Below are 15,308 nucleotides of genomic sequence, written 5' to 3'. Positions count from 1 at the left end.
TGCAACACCACTTACCTGAACTAACACAGACTGATGTGGAAAAATTGAACAGATCCATAACAAAAGAAGAAATTGAACAGGTCATCAAAAATTACCAACAAAAAAAAGTCCTGGCCCAGACTGTTTCACTGGAGAATTCTACTAAACATTCAGAGAACTGACACCAATCCTACTCAAACTATTCCAAACATAGAAAATGATGGACTCCTCCCTAACTCATTTTATGTAGCAAGCATAACCTTGATACCAAAACCAGGCAAAGACATCACTCAAAAGGAAAACTACAGACCAATATCCGTCATGAATATAGATGCAGAAATCTTCAACAAAATCCTAGCTAATAAACTCCAAAAACATATCTAATGGCATGATCAATAGGCATTTATTACTTACAGAGTAAACCAGACAAGGAAGAACAGAACAGCACACATTAGCAGCAGCCTAGGTTCCCCAAATTTAAGGTTCCATCCACAGGGTTACATCACATTCAAGCACATCCAGTTCTATCTTGGGGCGAGAGCCCCTAAATTCCTCTCTCCTGGGATTAAATACTAATTAGACAGCCATGTCTACATGCCAAATAGCATGCTAAGAGAGCAGGTAGAGTACAGGTTAATAAAAGGGGAGATTGACTGATCAACAATCAATGCCCATGGAAGCAGCCATCAAGAAATCAAATTACATACTGTATTGGGCAAATCTGCTACAAAAGATCTCTTTCAAATGTTTTAATGTGGTCTTTTAAAGTGTTTATCTCTTTTTAAAAAATGCATTTTATTGAAATATAATTTATGAAAAGTGAAATACACAAAACTAAAGTGACATGGGTCAATGCATTTTTTTTTTTCTGCAGTGTTCCCTTCCCTCCCCTCCCACCTCTGGTAACCAACAAAGAAAATTTCTTTTCATATATAAGCCCTTCCTTGACTTTATACAATAATGAATTGATATTGTATTTGGCCTTCTGTGACTGACTTATTTCATTCAACATAATGTCCTCCAAGTTCATCCCATGTTATGCAGTGTTTTGCAGATTCTACATTATTCTTTAGTGTTGCATAGTATTCCATTGAGTGTATGTACCATAGTTTGGTTATCCATTCTTCTATTGATGTGCACGTAGGTTGTTTTCATCTTTTTGCTATTATAAATAGTGCTGCAATGAATATGGGTGTGTGTATATCTATTCTTGTCCTGGTTCTCACTTCTTTAGGATATATACCTAGTAATGGTATTGCTGGGTCAAATGGTATTTCTAATTCCAGCTTTTTAAGGAATCACCATACTGTTTTCCACAGTGGTTGTATCATTTGACAGTCCACCAGCAGTGTATGAGAGTCAATCACTCCACATCCTCACCAGCATTTGTTATTTTCTGTCTTGTTGAACTTTGCCATTAGCAGTGGGGTGAGATGGTATCTCATTGCTGTTTTGATTTGAATCTCTCTGATAGCTAATGATTATGAGCATTTCTTCATGTATTTGCTGGCTGCCTGAATATCCTCTTTGGTGAAGTATCCATTCATGTCTTCTGCCAGTTTTTTAATTGGATTGTTAAATCTTTTTGTTGTTGAAGTGTTGGAGTTTTCTATAAATTTTAGAGATAAGTCCCTTGTCAGATATGTAATTTATCAACAAGTATGAATTTGTTGCTGTCATTTTGTTATGTGCTTTTTTTGTGGTGTTGATTTCTTTGTTCCATATAATTTTCTGTGCTGAGCTCATTTTGTTTATGAATCATGTTATAACATCCTTCATTGCTATTGCTTTAGTATTTGCTAAATATTTGTGCTAGTCCTCTTTTTTTATTTTGATGTGAAGGTTTATCATATTTCTTTGAGATTACCCTGTGATTTATAATTTTCTTCCCAAGTTTAGAACAGTCTGTTCTATCTTGTAGTTGTCTTGACTTCCCTACCACTTAGAAATTCTGTAACTACACAATTTTTTTTTCCCTCTTTTTGGTTTGTAGTTGTCCTCATTTGTCAATTGATGTCTCTGGCTCCCTGCTTACAATCTGTAGGTTTATTTACTTCGGATACTTCTATAACTGGGTTGGTTTCTGGGTTTTGTCATCATGTGTGTTAATGGTCAGTTGATGTTTGCTGTTATTGGTTCTCTGTCCAAAGGGCTCCCTTTAGCATCTCTTGCAAGGTTGGTCTGGTTTTAACAAATTCCCTTAATTGCTGCTGTTTCGGTTACCTACTGCCACTCTGACAGGAATATACCACAAATGGGATGGCCTTGCAAACAGGAGTTTATTCTGACAATTTGGAGACTTTAAGTCTGAGTTCAAAGTGCCAGGCTCTTGGAGCTGGGTGAAAGCCCTTCAACTTTGGGCTTGACCTCTGCCTCCTGCTCCCAGCCCACTGAAGCTACAAGGCTTTTCTTCACTCAGCTGCTGGCTGCTAAGGCTGACAAGCCCAAGGTTGACAAGTAATAAGGCACAGTCCTGATGTTACCAAACCACATGGCAAGTCATTAATTCAAGTGCATTAAAAGTCCCAAGATGAACAGAATATGGAAGGCTGCTGAACAACGACATGGCTACATGCAGGGTTCAAGCATGCCATAAGCTAGAGACCATCCCCCAAGGTTTCTCCTTATATACAGGAAGCAGACCGCATCCCTAAGGCAGCTACTCATCTGCTCACAGTAGATTCACCATGGAGTTGATTACCAGTCTCATCATGGGGATTCTCACATCCAGACCCACCCAAGTGACACATAAACTTAACTACCCCATCGGCTTATCCAGAAATGTTCTAATTTCACCATCATATTGGAGGGACAATTTTGCTGGCTATATAATTCTTGGTTGGAAATTTTACTCTTTCTGGGTTTTATATATACCATCCCATTGCCTTCTTGCCTGCATGGTTTCTTCCAAAAAATCCGAGCTTAGTCTTATTGGTTGCCCCATATAGGCAACTTTTTGTTTTTCCCATGTTGCTTTTAAGATTCTTTCTTTGTCTTTGGCTTTGGTGAGTTTGATGATGATATGTCTTGGTGATTTTCTTTTGGAGTCTATCCTGTTTTGGGTTCATTAGACTTCTGGAATGGATATACTCTCATCTTTCAATGGATATATTCTCATCTTCAATGGATATATTCTCATCTTCAATGGATATATTCTCATCTTCAATGGATATATTCTCATCATTGCCAAGGGGGCAGGGAGGACACATCTTCTGACTTCCTCTCACCCCACAAGAGGAAGACAGAATCACCAACAGTAGCCCAAGGCTTATCCCTGTGAGGCCAGACATGTTATCTCCCTCCAGCCCTTTTGCCAACCCTGACACCAACCATTCTTCCAGCAGCACCCACCATCCCTCTGCTGGATTTGATAATCTGCTGCAATGGCCACACAAAACTCACAGATTATGGGGTTTATAAGGGAAGAAACAGGCAACAACTCAAGTTCAGAAATGCACTCAGTCTCTCACAGCCCACCATTTCTCAGCTGACAGTCTCTCTAAGCAGTGCATGTCTCTCACGTCTCTCTCAGCAGCGTGTGTCTCTCATGTCCCTCATGAAGGCATTTCTCTCAGCAGCATGTCTTTCTCAGCCAACTGTCAGAGAGACTTCTTCTGCAGAGAGACTTCTTCTCCTTTTGATTCTGGCATAGTGACCACTAACAAATCCCAACATCAGAATTCTATACACCTGAGAGTGAGTGAACTTCCCAGAAGATTGCTTCATGCTGGTTCAACAGAAATGCCCCAGGTGGATAACTTTAGCAATCAGGAACTACTCAGTTGCTCACAGCAAATTCCACCACAGAGTTTACAAAGACTTGTGGCTTCAAAAGCCACACTATATAATTAACTACACCACAATCATGCGAGGAAAATTCTCTTCCAGCAAATATTTGACAATTTTTTTCTGTGGTTTTGTCTCTTCCTGTTCTGAAATTCCGATTACATGTAGGTTATTCCTTTTGATGGTATCCCACATGAACATTAGGCTTTCTTCATTTTGTTTTGATCTTTTTTTTTTTTCTGATTGATCCCTTCCAAACACTTCCAAAGAAGTGTTGAGGTATTTGCCTTCAGTCTCACTAATTCTGTCTTCCATTGATTCAATTCTACTCCTTCGCCTGTTCAATGTGTTATCTATTTCCAAAAATTTAGTATTAATTTTCTGGATTTCTATCTGTAGATTTTGTATCATTTCTCATTTTTCATTTATTTTGTCATTTTGTTCTAGTATTATCTTTCAAAATTGTTCTAGGGTTTTCTCCTCAATTTTGTCAGTGTTTTCCTTGATCTATCTCTCAATTTGTTGAAGATACCTAAATATAATTCTTTTGAATTCTTTATCAGGGAGTTCCAATGCTACATCTTGCTCAGGGATGTGTTTTGGGTCTGTATCCTTGTCCCTTGTTTCTCCTGCTTAACTTGCTTCTTTGTGTGGACTGTGACATTTTTGTGTTTATATTTAATTGGTGATTGTACATTGGAGTGACTTGCTCATGATTTTCATTTTGTTTGTATGTTATCTACGTAAGCAGAGTACTGTGCTGTGCTCCTCTATTTGCTAGTTGGCAGCACTTATATGTTCACCACCTGTCTCTTTTCTATTGTCAGCCTCCCATATGTCCCTGCCATCCTTGGCCAATGGAGCCTATTCTTAGGTCCCTGGAACCTGAATAAGAATGCTGTCACTTTAAAATCCAAAATGGCTGCTGCTTGTAAACATTCAAAATGGCAGTGACCTCAGTCACTTTAAATATCCAAAATGGCTACCGCTTGTAAACATTCAAAATGGCAGTGACCTCAGTCACTTTAAATATCCAAAATGGCTACCGCTTGTAAACATTCAAAATGGACACACCCTCAGTCACTTTAAATATGGCCACCACTTACAAACAAGCAAAATGGCTGTGCCCTCAAGACAGCTGAAAGTCCACAGCTCAGGTTGTCACCCTCCTTGCGATTTCCCTTCCTACTCCTAGGCCACCACTGCAGTTGTCCCTGCAACCCTTGGTGACCATGGCTGATCTTTAGGTCAATTCTCAGGTCCCAATACCACTTGGAAATATTCAAGCTGTTTGTCCTGTCAGAGTAGCTGACAGCCCACTGTTCCGACTGTCTCTATACTCACTGTTTTTGTTCAGGTTTTTCCACTAGTTGGTGCCTAATCCACTTCTGTATACTTCCTTTCAAAGCTCAGGGCTCCAGGATTATCTTCTGTATCTCTGTCAATTGGTTTTTCTTTCCTTTGTTGAAGAGGGTCTGTGTAGCTTGTCTGCCTATTCCACCATCTTACTGGAAGTCCTCTTAAAAGTATTTAAAGTTGTCATTTTAAGGACTAAGATGTGCCTGACCTAAGCTATGTCATTTTCCATTGCCTTCTATGCATGTGAAAACTGGCAATGAATAAGGAAGACTGAAGAATAACTGATGTCATATAATTATGGTGTTGGCAAAAGTACTGAATACACTTGGACTGTAGAAGAATGAACAAAGGCCTGGAAGAAGTACAGCAAGAATGCCTCGTAGAGGTGAAGATTTTGAGACATCATCTCATGTATTTGGACATGTTATCAGTAGAGACTATCTCTAGAGAAGGACCTCATGCTTGGTAGAGGATCAGCAAAAAGGAGGAAGACCCTCAATGAGATGGACTGACACACTGGCTGCAACAATGAGCTCAACATACCAACGATTGTGAGGATTACACACGACCAGCTAGTGTTTCACTCTGTTGTACATCATCACTATGTGACAGAACCAACTCAACAGCACCTAGTATCAACAACAAAAGGGTACAAAGGGATAATAAAAGTAGAAGCCCCCCTGTGGGGAAAGAACATCATTTATTACCTCTGTTCAGCCTACTCTAGATTTACTGGCATCAGAGAATAGCCTTTCTTCCTTTATCCCACTAAGATAGAGTTCTGGGTTTCTTCAGAAAGCAATCATCTCCCCTTAATGCACTTATATCCATTAGCAGCTAGGGAGGCCAGGTGGAAGCAATTATAATATAGCACACTTGTGCATCTATCAGAACAGAATTCAAATTCTTACAAATCCAGACTCACTAGATAGGTTGAGACTAGAGGACTCCCCAAGACTGTCACCCTGAGATATTCTCCAAAATTTCAAATAAAACTGTCCCTAAAGGTCACCTTTTAGCTAAATAACGGATTGGCTTGTAAAATAAAGAATATTACCAGTACTGTGCATCTTTAAAATATCATCTAAAGCAAAGATGAAAGGGAAACCAGAATACTGGAAACAGAACATCCAGAATGGATAAATGAGAATATTGACACATTGTGAAAAATGGAATCAATGTCACTGAACAATTTGTGTATTGTTAAACTCACTGCTGTCGAGTCAGACCCAACTCATACCGACCCCTCCTTGGGTTTCTGAGGTGGAATCTCTATGGAAGTAGATTGCCCAATCTTCCTTCTGAGGAGGGCTGATGGGTTTGAACTATCAGCCTTCTAGTTGGCAGTCAAATACCTTAGGCACTACACCACCAGAGCGCCCATTAATTGTTAAATAGGAATCTAATTTGCTGTGTAAACTTTTACTGAAAATACAATAAAATATTATTTTACAAAAATGATTGAGCACTACAATTTTTGTTAGCATAAGTATTTAGGAACTAGACCATAGGAATGGAAACCAAATTATAGGAATTATGACTTGGTAGTCCTGATTGGAATATTCATTACTGGAATTCTGGTTAAGATAGAAAGAGAATTAAAGCACTATATCTTCTGATCTCTTCCGCTTTTCCTACTTAATAACTAGAATAGAGAAGGACTATAGTAAAGATGGAATGAGAAAAATTAGAGGAAATAAGGAGACAGAAGAGAGAAATTGGGGTCAGAGTTGGAGAAAAGAACATAATCACATCAGAACTGTTACTTCTATGGGAATGTATCATTGAACTTTTTTCCTAACAATATGGGAATAATAGGTAGAATATGTTATTCTTCTAAGCAAATGGGCACCGTATCATATCCATGTGGTTTTTTTTTTTTTTAAGTGCACTTTTAATATAGTTACTGTTTGTAAGACTTATTGTACTTTCAATTTCTTTCACACACACACACAAAAATTTACAGTGATAAACAAACCAAAAAAACCAAACTCGCTGCCATCGAGTCAATTTGACTCATAGGGACCCCTCCTTGGGTTTCTGAGGCAGTATATCTATGGAAGTAGATTGCCCAGTCTTCCTTCCCAAGAGTGTCTGGTGGCTTTGAACTGCCAGCCTTCTGGTTAGCATTCAAATCCTTTAGGCATTATGCCACCAAAGCTCCCTACAGTGATATAGGCAATATACTTAGAGAAGAATGTTTGATTACAAATTCACTGGCAATAATATTTGCAATTTAGCTTGAGTATTAGAATGCTAACACCAAACTTTCTCACTTACACTTAAAAGACTGAAAAAAGTGCACTTGATAAATGAGGTTTGTGCTGTAAAGAAATGTTACAAACCAATAGTTTACCATGTAAGCAAAACTCAAATTTTCAGTCTCACTAATTCTCCTACATTAACTACCCATGAACTCTTTCATTTAATCAACATATATATGATGAGCAATAGCTAAGCCCAAGGAACAGAGAATACAAAGAGGTTTTACTGCCAAGCTCTTGCCTTAAAGAACTTCAACAACTTAGTTAGAAACACCATGTGAATTAAACCTAAAGGGAAAATCATGTATTCATTGCCAGCTATGAAATCTTGTTCATTCTTATCAGAAATGTCTTAACTGAGCCCCCGCCATAACTGAGTAGAGTTTAATTTCTGAACATCTTCCCATACTTCTGAACCATAGAAAAAAGACCTTGCGGCCTAGTCTCATAAAAATCACAGCCTAGAAAATCTATGGGACAGTTCTATTCTGTCCTATGGGGTCACTATGAGTCAAAATCGACTTGATAGCACCAAACAATAACAACCATGTTTCAAAGAACTAGAGGTTAAAGACAGGGCTGTTTCATTTCCCCAGAGGAAGAACCTAAGAAGAATGACCAAAAAAAAAAAAAAAATTAGTTTGGCTTTTTGAAAAAATATATGGAGCTATTTTGAACACTTTATACCTGTTAGCCCAAGTGATTTTCACAACAACCCTATTAAATAGGCACCATCACTATTACTGATTTACAAATAAGAAACTGAGATATAGAGAAAATTCAAAATGTGTTCAAAGCTGCACAGTTAGTAAATAGCATTGAAGGAGATGGAATCCAACTACTCTTTCTCCAGACTGAGATCTTCAGCAACCTACTACCACTGAGTCAATTCTGACCCATAGCAACTCCTGTTGGGTTTCCAAGGTGGTAAATCTTTACAAAAATAGATTTCCCCCATTTTCCTTTCACAGAGAGGCTGGTGGGCTTGAACTGCCAACCACTGGTTGGCAGTCAAATGCCTTAGGCACTGTGCCATTGAGAGCTCCTTAACCATTATGCTACGGGTTTACAAAAAATTCATATGAGCATGCATGTACACACATGCACACATACATACACACTCTAAAATTCTTGCTTTTTGCTAGTCAATTTAGTCTCTCTTATGTGCCTCTGCATATATCATCCGTCTAGTCAGAATATTCTAATCCTCCCTTCTAAAAACCCCTAGCCCTCCTCCAAGACACAACACAAATGCCTCCTTTATGACACTTGACACAGTTTCTAGCAGTGATAGGCCCTCTCCTCTTTCTCCCACAGATACTGAGACTTCACTCCTACTTGTGTTACAGTACTCGTATTTGAAGACCATATAGTGATGCTCAGCCCTTCAGCCAAGACTACTTGGTTGCCAAGTGCAAGGATGCAGTGCATTTTCCAGATGGCTGTTCACAGAGCTAAGAATAATCCCTGACACAAGGAAAGCCTGACGGGAAGCAACAGGTGAGCGCTACATAAGGATGATGTATTCAGTCTCCAGAAGGATGAAAGTTGAATCTTCATTGTCTCTAGTGTGAACTCTGCCACTCTGCTGAAAGCCATCAGAACACATTGGTAAGCAAGCAGATAAGTAAAGATCTCCCTCACACAGTGGGTGTCTTTGGTCTCATTGTCCCTTCCCCACCACTACCTGTGCCCTTCTGCCCTTACAAAAGTTCCCCCCTCCCAGTGCAGAAATAAAGAAGAAGATTGATAGACCTCATTATATTACTGTTGTCAGGTGATGTCGACTCATAGAGACCCCCTGTGACAGAGTTGACAGTCCCATAGAGTTTTCTTAGCTGGTATCTTTACAGAAGCAGAGCTGCAATCTTTCTCCGACAAAGATGCTGCATGGATTCAAATTGCCAACCTTTCAGTTAACAGCTGAGTATGTAACCATTTGTGACACCAGGGCACTTTATATTCATATATCTGTCTAAAATGTAACAGTGTTCCTCCAGCATTGCAGGAGACAACTGAGAAGTGAACTCTCACCCCTACCTAACAAAACCCAGGGAGTAGAGTAAATGTACCCTTCCAAACCACTTTATAGTCCAGAATGAATATAATCAATTCAGCAACTCAAACTATAAATTATCTAATAATCCACCTTACTATAAACTGAACTTTGTATTCTATGCGTGAAACAAAGTTATATTTGAAATACATTTCCTCCTGTAGTTACAAATTAGAATCGCCCAATATTTTTAAACAGTATTTTATTTTTTATTAAATTATTTCTCTATGTTTAGCTCTTTATGATATCTCATTGAAGTTAGGGAAAATATAGAGTCCCAGCCATCAAGGAGCCTATAATGTTTTAGAGAAATGACAGATTAAATGTCAAAACACATGGAATCGATTATGTTGTTAAACAGTATTCAGAAAAGGCAAAGAATGATACAAGTGGAATGGTCATTTAAGGCTTCATGAGAAGCAACTTATTTTACACCAAAATCCAGAAAAGTTAAAGGCTAACATTCTAGATACTCTTTCATTGTATGAGTGGGGCTACAGTATAGATAAGCCAGGTATTTACTAAAATATTCACTGTTTACATTATTTTAATTAAGTATTTATATTAAATATATAATTCAATTTCATCATAGAAGATATAACACTTAGATCTCTGAAAGTTCTTATTCTATTTAGTTCACTTTTTCCATTTGAATTCTAGATGAAAGAGGTGATTCTCTCAAGGTGTCATAACTGGGATTTCAGTTATGGGCTAAAGGTCTATGTTACTTATGTAGTACTACTATATCAGAGAGAGCTCTGGTGGCACAGTTTCTAAGGCATTTGACTGCTTACCAGAAGGCTAGCGGTTCAAACCCACCAGCCACTCCTTGGAAGGAAGATTGGGCAATCTACTTCTGTAGTGATACTGCCTTGGAAACCCAAGGAGGGATCACTATGAGTTGGATCTGACTCAATGGCAGTGAGTTTTTACTATATCAGAAACAACACAAGTGAGTGTCTTTAACAAACAGAAATTTAATTCACACAGTTTAGGAGGCTAGAAGTCCAAATTCAGGGTGCTAGTTCTACAGGAAGTCTTTCTTTCTCTGTCAGTTCTTGGGGAAGGTCCTTGTCTCTTCATCTTCTGCTTCCAGGCTCCTTGGAGAATTCCATGGCCTCTGCCTCAGCTTCCTAGCTTGCTTATTTAATCTCCTTTATATCTCAAAAGAGATTAACTCAAGATACACTCTACACTAATCCTGCCTCATGAACATAACAAAATCAACTCTTCCCTAATGGGATTATAACCACAGTCATCAAGGTTAAGATTTATAACACATGTTTTGGGGAGTCACAATTCAATCTACAACAAGGACTTTTTAACCAGATATGTTGTATATTAGTTTTGTACATTAAAAAAAGTAACTGTGAGATCAGGGGTGGCCGGGGGTTCAGTGGGAGAGGGGGAGGTATGAATAGATGGAGCACAGAGAATTTTTAGAGCAGGGAAACTATTGTGTATGTTACTGTAATGTTGAACACAGAGAGTATGCATTTGTAAAAACCCATGAAACTGTACAATACAAGGAGGAAACCCTAATGTAAATTATAGACTTTGCTTAATAATATATCAATATTGGTTCATCGATTTTAACAAATGTACCAGAGAAGTGGCACTTTCTCACAGGAGAAACAGTTTGCAGGGGAGAGGGAGGTATATGGAAACTCTCTGTATGCTCTGCATAATTTACATGTGAATCTAAAACTGCTCTAAAAACTAAAATCTATTTAAAAAAACAAACAGAAATGCAGAAACTGACATAAATACTAATATATCCACTAGTGAGCTTTAGTAAGTCCTAATATTTTGCCATATTTACATTAGTACTCTCTTCTTATAAAAATAAAATATTACGTATATAGTTGAAACCTCCTCCCTCAAATACAAAAGCAAAAATTCATCCAAAGATGACCCCAGTGAGCTACATCCCTAGTATTCACTTCCTTGTGTAGTCAGTTTGGGCTGACCTAGGAATCACAGTAACCACTAATATTAGGCAGAAGTGATGCTGAGCTGTTACCAAACCCAGCACTGAGTAGAACTGGAAACTTCCCCTTTCTCCCTCTTGGAACAGTGAATTTTAGAAACTTTAAATAGCTATGTAAGAACTTTGGCCTCTCTCCTGGAAAGAATACATGGAAGACCTAACGGTGTGAAAGAGGCCTTGAGACATGACAGATAAAGTCCTGGTAGTCCCAGAGACCAAGTTAAACCTAGCTTTCCAGTCATACCTGACAACATGCCAGATATTTGAGGCAGTTCTTTAGAATATTCCAGCTCAGTCAAGCCCTCAGAGGACGGCAGTCCCTGCCAGCATTACATGGAGCAGAAGAGTCACTCAACTGAGACCCATCCTCAGAACCATGAGGAATAATAAAATGGTTGTTTTAAGCCACTAGGTTTTGAGGTGGTTTGTTGTGCAGCAATAGATAATCAAAACAGAAATAGCAAACAAAACAAAACTGAAACAGAAATATAAAGATATTCAAAATATAAAGAAGAAAACCAAAATGATCCATAATCCCAAAACCAGGAGATAAATCCATTTAAAGTTTTTTTGTGTTTCACCCAAGTCTTTTCTCTATGCACACATTTTCTCACATATTTGTGATAATACACATATTATTTTTTTCTCACTTGGATGTGAACATTTTCTGATGTCCTTAAATTTTTAAAGTACACATAATTTAGACATTGTGAAGTAGTCTACCACATAAATGTAAAGTACAATTAAGTAGAGGATTGAGGTTTTTTTATAAATCTTAATTTGATAGACGAAAAAAAAAATTTTCATTTGCATTTCTTTGGACATTAGTGAGTAGTTCTCAGTTATCTGTTTGTATGCATTTTTTAAATATATGCATACACAATCAGGTATTAAAGCTCTGTCAGAATACAGAAAATATTCTTTTTCAATTTTCTGTTTAGCTTTTAATTTTGTTAGTAATGTTATCGGATATTATATATACATTATTGGATATTATATCATATTGCATATAGACATTACATTTTAAGTAGATATAATCAAGTCTACCAATCTTTTTTCTTTATGAGAAAAAAAAAACTTTAAAAATCAGAAGTAATATAAATTTGATCACTTCCTTAACACCAGATGAATTTCCCATTCTGTTGAGCATCCATCCCACAAATGTTGACAACTTTGCTTACATTTCCAAAGCAACAAATGTTAACACAGGAACACTGGGAGTTCCAAGTTCAAACAATGGATAAATATTTTCACCCAAGCTGTGAGACTGAACATTTCACTGAGGTAACATTACTTTAGAAAAAAAGGCTTGGATCAACCGGATTTAAGGCAGGAAATCTCTCACCAAACACTCAAGCATCATGCTGAGCTTTGGGGTACATATTTGTCTGCTCAGCTGGCTCAGGTACACGACGTCATGTGCTAACCACAGACAAACCAATCTAGGTACTTTCTACCTGCAGACCAAAACCAAACCAAACCCACTGCCATTGAGTTGATTGCAACTCATAGTGACCTCCTTCAGGTTTCTGAGGCAGTAAATCTTTACAGAAGTAGATTGTCCCGCTTTCCTTCCACAGAGTGGCTAGTGGGTTCGAACCACCAACCTTCTGGTTAGCAGTCAAATGCCTTAGGCACTGTGCCACCAGAGCACCTTTACCTGCAGTAGTTCTCAACCAAGAGTGATTTTGTCTCCCAGAGGACAGTCTGGAGATATTCTGAGTTGTCACTGGAAGGGCAGGGGCCGAGCGGTTCCTAGCAGACAGAAGGCAGGGATGCCGCTCAACATCCTACACGATGTCCAGGATTCACCCATTCCAAAATATGTATTGTGCCAAAGTTGAGAAACTCTGCTCTAGGCCAACACAATAGGAATAAAATGATCTCTTACCTCTCCTGTATAATTATATTTGCCTCTCACAATCTTCCTATAAAGCCGTGCGTGGCTTTCATCATCAAAAGGCAGGAATCCACTAAGTAAAACAAACGTGATTACACCAAGAGCCCACATGTCCACTGCACTGGTGTAAGGTTTCCTCAGCAAAACCTCAGGGGCTATGTATTCTGGTGTCCCACAGAGTGTTCTCATTGTCCAGTCACCACTTTTGTTCCCAGAATTTGCCAACCCAAAATCTGTGATTAAAATTTTTGACTCTGCACCTGGATGGTAGTATAAGAGATTTTCAGGCTTTAGGTCCCTATGAGTTATTCGCAAAGTGTGCAAATACCTAATCCCATCAGCAACCATCCGGAGGATTCTGACAGCATCCTTCTCTGTAAAGGATCTCTGAGCAATGAGTCGATCAAATAGTTCTCCTCCTGTTGCCAGCTCAATTACCATGTAGACGCAGTCCTGGGCCTCGAAGACCTCCACGAGCTGGACAATGTAGCAGTGGCTAACACGCCTCAGGACGCGGAGCTCCGCTTCACACGCTTCTCTGCCTTCCCTCATTCTGGTTTCCATCACCTTTATTGCAAAAGGCTTCTTGGTGGCTTTCTGCTCCACTCTGACAACCTTACTGAAATTGCCTCTCCCAATAAGGGCCTTGATGTCATACCTGGTGAGGGGCAAAGAAAGAAAAATTTGTTATCCCTCTGATGATGACCCTAGAAATTAACTAAGTCCATGTTTTATATCATCTTTTTCTATCCTTATATTTTCCTACCCTGGCTCCCTCATTTATTACTACTATTGCTCTTTCACTTACTATTGTTTAATTGTGTTTAGTACTTTTGAAGCCCATCCCAAATCTTTTTTTGAAATGGGGGCAAACTATAGAAAGTTAACGAGTTGTCAGACAGACAGTCTGAATGACAATAGCATTTATTAGACACGTATTATGTGTCAGGCATTTAGATATGCATCTACCTATCTATCTTACCCTTACAAAAAACCTAACGGAATAACCAATTGCCATTGAGTCAATTTCACCTCATCGGGCCCACATGTGTGTCAGAGCACAACTGGGGTATATAGGATTTTCCATGGCTATTTTCTACAAAAGTAGATTGCCAGGCCTTTTTTTCCAAGGCACCTCAGGTTGAATTTGAACCACCAACCTCTCAGCTACTGTTGTTGTTGTTAGGTGTCATGGAGTCGTTTCTGACTCATAGCAACCCCATGCACAGCAGAACAAAACACTGCCTGATCCCATGCCAGCTCCATGATCCCTGCTATACTTGACCCCATCATCACAACACTGTGTCAATCCATCTTGCTGAAGGCTTCCCCCTCTTTCGTTGACCCTCCACCCTACCAAGCACGACATCCTTCTCCAGGGAATGATCCCTTCTGACAACATAACCAAAGTAGGTGAGACGAAGTCTGACCATTCTCGCCTCCAAGGAGCATTTCAGGTGCACTTCCTTCAGGACAGATCTGTTAGTTTTTTTTAGCAGTCTATGGAACTTTCAGCATTCTTCGCCAGCACCACAACTCAAAAGCATCAACTTTTCTTCGGTCTTCCTTATTCATTGTCCAGCTCTCACATGCATATGAGGCAATTGGAAATATCATTGCTTGTGTCAGGCGCACCTTAGTCTTTAAGGAGACATCCTTGCTCCTTAGCACTTGAAACAGTTCCTTCACGGTTGACTTTCCCAATGCTACACATCATCTAATGTCCTGACTGCTGCTTCCATTGGCCTCATTTGTAAAAACAAGTAACATGAATTCTTTGACAGCCTCAATCTTCTCTCCATTTATTGTGATGCTGCTCATCGGTCCATTTGTGAGGATTTTTGTTTTCTTTATATTGAGACGTAATCCATATCGCAGACTGTATTCTTCAACCTTCATCAGTAAGTGCCTCAAGTCATCCTCACTTTCAGCAAGCAAAGTTGTATCGTCTGCATATCTCAGGTTGTTAATGAT

The 15,308-nt window shown here is 38.9% G+C and overlaps 1 protein-coding gene across 1 annotated transcript in view; it reads right to left on the bottom strand.

The window, feature by feature from the left end:
- The window catches only part of PSKH2 (protein serine kinase H2), a 38,901-nt gene that overhangs the window by 17,084 nt on the left and 6,509 nt on the right, over positions 1–15,308 (bottom strand). Inside the window, exon 2 of the mRNA XM_007956192.1 lies at positions 13,326–13,992. Coding sequence (XP_007954383.1) covers positions 13,326–13,992 — 667 coding nt within the window. The remainder of the gene's footprint in view (positions 1–13,325; positions 13,993–15,308) is intronic.

Source organism: Orycteropus afer, unplaced genomic scaffold, assembly GCF_000298275.1.
Source record: "Orycteropus afer afer isolate SDZICR_OR568_19922 unplaced genomic scaffold, OryAfe1.0 scaffold00580, whole genome shotgun sequence".
Taxonomy (NCBI): Eukaryota; Metazoa; Chordata; class Mammalia; order Tubulidentata; family Orycteropodidae; genus Orycteropus; species Orycteropus afer.
The sequence above is the reverse complement of the archived record's forward strand: the minus strand, read 5'-3'. Positions and strand labels throughout refer to the sequence as shown.